Genomic DNA, 6,000 nt, shown 5'->3' with positions numbered 1-6,000 from the left:
TAAACACAAAAGGAAAACATGTATTACGCTAGGAATGTGGTGGCGTTCCTGCATGTTCCGCACTGGATTGCGGAACTCTTGCTTGTATTTCAGGAGGTTCCCGTCTCAAGGTCTGTAACGAAGAAGCGTGAATCAGGGTTGAGAGAGGGGCCATTTCGCGGGAAAGTGTGAAGTGACGTATTGGCCGGCTGTGACGTCACAAGAGCGGCTCAGAGTGGAGCGAGCGGGCAATGCTCATGTCAGTCTAGGCCATTCTACCATGAAGACACGAGGTCCTCTGCTGCTCCTGCTGCTGCAATGGCTTGCACCATCGCAGGTCGTCGCTCAGGATGGCGAGTCCATCGCTACCAGCTTCCTGTCGGGTCAGTAGCCTTAGTTCTAGTGAGGTCATTGGGTCACTATTTTGAGCATCTTATATCGGTCACTTGTGTTGTGTACTGACCTTCCCCAGCTCGGCAAGTGTTTATCAAGTGAGGCAAGAATGAGAGAGATCAAGTATCTCTCTGCAACACTAGTGTTCCACATTAACCAGAATGGCTCGTGACGCTCTCAAAATATAAGTAATCTTTTGGAGAAGATTGTTACCAGTGAGGGGGTGTTACGTTTCATCAGGAGATCAAATTAATTAGGTACTGGTTACTTAGCGCAGTGTGAATGTGAAGGATAAGTGTTAACGATACTGGTAAGTATGAAATTGCATTTTGAGTTTGATTAGAGTTTCTATCGTGTGGAGTTCCTTGACACTAAACGAAGGACTCGTTTCGACTAGCTTGCCTTGTTACATGACCTCGGAGAGGTCTGCATTTCCTTTGGTTATGCAATGGCTTCATTTTCCGCAATGCCGTTCCTGGTGGTATCGTAACATATAATTACGAGCTGAACTACGGTGTTCATGAGTGAGAAATTTTTCAAATAATCTCTTCCCTGTAAGAATTGTACAGTATTTGATTGAACTTTGAGCAAGTCATATCCGTACATATCAGTTAAAATATATCGGCAAACTGCACCCAACGCACTCGCAGGATACTTCAGATGATTCCCTGCTATGACCAGCTCTAGTCCTGACCTGTGTACGTGAGTGTGATGTGTTGTGAATAAAGAATGCATAGTGAATGGTACCTGCTGTCAGCAAGTACCCTTCTGCTAAAGACATATACTAAAGCATCTGTCTTCTCCCGGGTCCATGAATAAACGGTATCGTGTTGGCCTTTGGTACAAGGGATCGCGGGTTCGATTCCTGAACGGTCGGAGATTTTAACCTTCATTGGTTGACACCGACGGCTCGGGGGTTGGGTCTGTATGCTGTTTTCAGCCTATAAGGCGTCAACTTGAAAGACCTGCACCAGGCCACTCCGGAGGCCATACACCGTTGTTATTATTATTATTATTATTATTATTATCATTATCATTATCATTATTATTATTATTATTATTATTATTATTATTATTATTATTATTATTATTATTATTATCTGTCTTCTCCATAACTAAGTCCACTATGCAAAACAAACGCGATATTGGAGTGGCACGTGTGGTCAGCGTAACGACATACTTAGCCGTATAACTTGGCTTTCTTGACTGGGTTCTCTGCCCCGTATATCAACAGCTCCTCAGTTGGAAGCACGAAGCTGAATGAATGTTGTTCCAATTCTCAGTCCAAAATTAAAATTCCTGGATTGGTTGGGAATCGAACCCAGGGCCTCCAGGTAAGAGGCACGCTACCCCTAAACCATGGGTCTAGCTTTGTAAAACGGAATGAGTTGGCTGCGTGGTTTGATTCAGGTAGCTGTTAGCTTGTATTCGGGAGATGTGGGTTCGAACCTCACTGTTGGGAGCCCTGAAGATAGTTTTAAGTTGTTTCCCATTTTCAAATCAGACAATTACTGGGGCTATACCTTAATTAAGGCCACGGTCGCTTCTCGCCCTACCCCATCGTCGCCATAAGACTTATCTGTGTAGTAGCTTTACAAGATTTCGGTATTTTTTTTTTTTTTTTTTTTTTTACTATTATTGTGTATATAACAGCCATTCGAAACTCTCTTCCCAAGTAGGTCCACGTATGGGTACCGTTGATCGCGTGTCATAGTTGTCTGAGAGGATATATGCCGACGGGAATTTGAGGTTCTGCGAACGAAGTTAAGTAGGAATTTTGTATGTTGTCGTGGCATTAATTGGATTGGACAAGGAAAAATTCGAAGAAAATCTGAACTAAGAATGTTTCTCCGAAGGAGAATTCGGACAACGAATCGCACGTGGTATTCTACTTCCTGTTCAGATGACCGCTATGCCAATTCAGCTGTGTCTGTGTAATCACGAACATTGTGACTTTGTCATTCAAACCGATCCTTAAGAGGAGTACAACTTCCGATCAGATACGAAGGTAGTCGCTTTTTATTCCTCACTGTACGAAGAAGTGATGTTGATAGGCATTCGTCTTTGGATAACAGCGTATTAATTACGGCCACTTGCCCTCAAACAGGACTAAAGGTGCACTTCTCATATTACTCATGCATGGCTGGTTGTGTCTTGGTTAGTTAATAGATTCCTGCTGTTAAGGTTGTGGGATCAAATGCTGACACAGTCAATCGGAATTTAAGAGTAGGCCTACCTAATTAAGGAGTCCTGCATTTGTGTGATATGGAATAAGCATCAAACCCTAGAACAGTTCGTGGGAGTATTGAACAACAATTTTTTTACAAAGAGCATCAACAAGCTTACCTTTCTGAAGATCAAGATTGATAGTTCTGTATAACATTTGAAGACCAGATTGCCAATGGTGAGCCGGGCTGAGTGGCTCAGGCGGTAGAGGCGCTGGCCTTCTAACCCCAACTTGGCAAGTTCGATCCCGGCTCAGTCCGGTGGTATTTGAAGGTGCTCAAATACGTCAGCCTCGTATTGATAGTTTTACTGACACGTAGAAGAACTCCTGCGGGACTAAATTCCGGCACCTTGGCGTCCCTGAAACCCGTAAAAGTAGTTAGTGGGACGTAAAGCAAGTAAAATTATTACTGTCAATAGCGATCTCTTCGAAAAGGTGCATGTATTATCTGACCACGTGTTTGCCCTTATTGGCATCACCTTGTCGTAGCTGCGAACTTCTCAGAAAGGTTGCACAATACTATTTCATTTTTATTATTTTATTATTAATGAATTAATGATTTTGAATTTAAAACTTTTCCACTCATAACATGTTATGTAATGTGGTAATATTTTTTTTATATAATTAGCAAAGTGCTCCACGGGTTTTATTGTGTGTAAAATGTAAGTAAATCCTTCTTCTACAGCAACAGCTATGCAATGTGTTCATACTGTAAGGAAATAAGTTATAGAGATGGGCCAAAGTTTTGCCAGTTTTCCTCGAAATCGTCTTAATGTCACTTGGTTTATGTTAGAATGATGACATCCAGTTTTAAATATTCCACATCCATATTCGCGTAGGCTACATGTTAGTATATAGTCGTGCACAATAATGTGAAGGAACTGCAAATATTTACATCAGAAATAAATATTTACTAACGAACGAACATTTATAGGAACAATCATAATTAGTGTTTATTTATGTTTTTACCAATTTCTTTATGTCACACCGACACAGGTAGGTATTATGGCGGCGATGCGATGGGAAAAGGCTAGGAATGCGATGGAAGAGGCCATGGCCTTAATTAAGGTAGAACCTCAGCATTTGCCGGATGCGAAAATGGGAAACCACGGAAAACCATCCTTAGGGTTGCCGACAGTGGGATTCGAACCCACTATCTCCCGAATGTAAGCTGGCAGCTACATGATCCAAACCACGCAGCCTCTCACTAGGTTCAAAATTATTCATAAAAATAAGTACACTAGTTGTAATAAGTTGGAAGGGTACGAAAATCATAATGTCTAACTAAGGTAAAGTGACCAGTGGGAACATAACATAAATATAACGAGTTACTGTTTAGAGAGCATCAAAATGAATTCAGTTAAAATAGCATTCACCAAATACGCAATACGCAATACTGGAGTTGGTTATGAAAACATTGTGCCCTAAATAAAACTGAAAACAAATCTGTCCAGTAATGTGTCGTTCTTTAATATCAGTTATGCGTGTTGTTTTGCTTTTCGTTTTACGTCACACCGACTGAGGTAGGCCTTATGGTGACGATGCGGGGGGGGGGGGGGCGGGCAGAACTGGGAAGAAAGCGACTCCTTAAAGGTACTATCCCAGCATTTGCCTGGTATGAGAAACCACGGAAAATCATCTTCAGGGTTGTCCACTATAATCCCGAATGCAAGCTAACAGCTACCCCACGTAGCCAAATTTCTTGTGTGTGCGTGTGCGTGCGAGAGTGTGTGTGTGTGTGTGTGTGAGAGAGAGAGAGAGAGAGAGAGAGAGAGAGAGAGACTGGCTGAAATGGAACTATGTGAATTTACCGAATGCAGATGAGCTGAACACTTCGTGAGGTTCACTCAGCCTACACCAAAAATGAGTAGTTGAAGCCTTTACCTTCCACTCCTCCCAGGGTCTTCTTGGCCTGTATGGAGATTACTTTGATTTTCTTTCGCTTTTAGAGGAGGTTAAACCGAAAGAGAGGGAAACTGCCAGTGTAATGGACGCATTGTTAGAAAGTTACGCAAATCAACAAAGAAATGCCCGCGACCAAGCAGCCTACAAAAAAAAAATGGATTAAGGAGCCAAGCATTTAGCGGCAGAAGAAGATAATGAGAATGGTATTTGTTTTGCGTCCCATTAACTACTTTTTGACGGGTTTTTGGAGACACCGAGGCCCCAAATTATTCAGTGACACATTCAACATACAAGTAATACAGATTCAATATCGAACAGAAAATATAAGAAAAGAAGGAAGAAGAAAGAAGAAGAAACAAAATAAAACAAAAAGGAAAACATACAAATAAAAAAAACCAGTACTAATTATTGTAGAATAATAACTTTCACATGTTCTCAAATTTAATATTAAAGAAATATCATTCATATATTTTTAATTGATCTCAATAACAGTATCTCATATAATTAATCACTAACTAGTGTTGTGTTACTTAAGTTTACACACCACTCAATCTAGTGTACACAAACAAACACATGGCACACACAGTTTGATGCTTGTTGAAAACAATATCTTCTCTTTAGGCGATACCCATTCTAGATTCTCATTAATACGGTACCGGTATGTCTAGACCAAACGAGACGCATGGACTTCCTCTTAGTTGTACATTTTTTTCTTTATTTTTTTTTCTTTTGCTATTTGTTTTACATCGCACCGACACAGATAGGTCTTATGGCGGCGATGGGAGAGGAAAGACCTAGGAATGGGAAGGAAGCGGCCGTGGCCTTAATTAAGGTACAGACTCAGCATTTGCCTGGTGTGAAAATGGTAAACCACGGAAAACCATCTTCAGGGCTGCCGACAGTGGGGTTCGAACCCACTATCTCCCGGATGCTGCACGCTCGTAACCGCACGGCCAACTCGTCCGGTAGTTCTACATTAGGAGCTTGTTGAAAACAATATTATCTTTAGGCGATACCCATTCTAGATTCTCATCAATACGCTACCGGTATGTCTGGACCAAACGAGACGCATGGACTTCCTCTTACTTCTACATTTTCTCTTTTTTTCTAATTGTTTTACATCGCACAGACACAGATAGGTCATAGACGTTTCTCACATTCTTCATTATTTAAGTTATTTCTCTGCTATTGTTCATGATGACGAAGAAGAGAATTCAGTTTAAAATGTGTGGGAGCGAGGAATGACGCCTGACATCTCGATGAATGAAGCGAAAATGGGTTCATGGTGGAAATCCAAATGAGACTGGACAGGAAAGGTGATGGAGAGACATCGAAGTTAAAGTAACGTCTAAATAAAAGTGGATAAAGTATAAAGTCCAGGTGGTATTTTTGTTTGCATGTTTTATGATTTTGAACAACATTCCATGTACAGTATATTACCGACATCACGTCATTATCAGATGCTGAACTATTCTTACTGCAACTAACAAATATCA

The 6,000-nt window shown here is 41.1% G+C and overlaps 1 protein-coding gene across 1 annotated transcript in view; it reads left to right on the top strand.

The window, feature by feature from the left end:
• Positions 1-259: 259 nt before the first annotated feature.
• Positions 260-6,000, top strand: part of mas (masquerade) — a 195,396-nt gene continuing 189,655 nt past the window's right edge. Inside the window, exon 1 of the mRNA XM_067138673.2 lies at positions 260-362. Within this exon, the coding sequence (XP_066994774.1) occupies positions 260-362 (103 nt within the window). The remainder of the gene's footprint in view (positions 363-6,000) is intronic.

This window comes from Anabrus simplex, chromosome 1, assembly GCF_040414725.1.
Source record: "Anabrus simplex isolate iqAnaSimp1 chromosome 1, ASM4041472v1, whole genome shotgun sequence".
Classification (NCBI taxonomy): Eukaryota; Metazoa; Arthropoda; class Insecta; order Orthoptera; family Tettigoniidae; genus Anabrus; species Anabrus simplex.
Note: the sequence above shows the minus strand (reverse complement) of the source record. Positions and strands in the feature narration are given on the sequence as shown.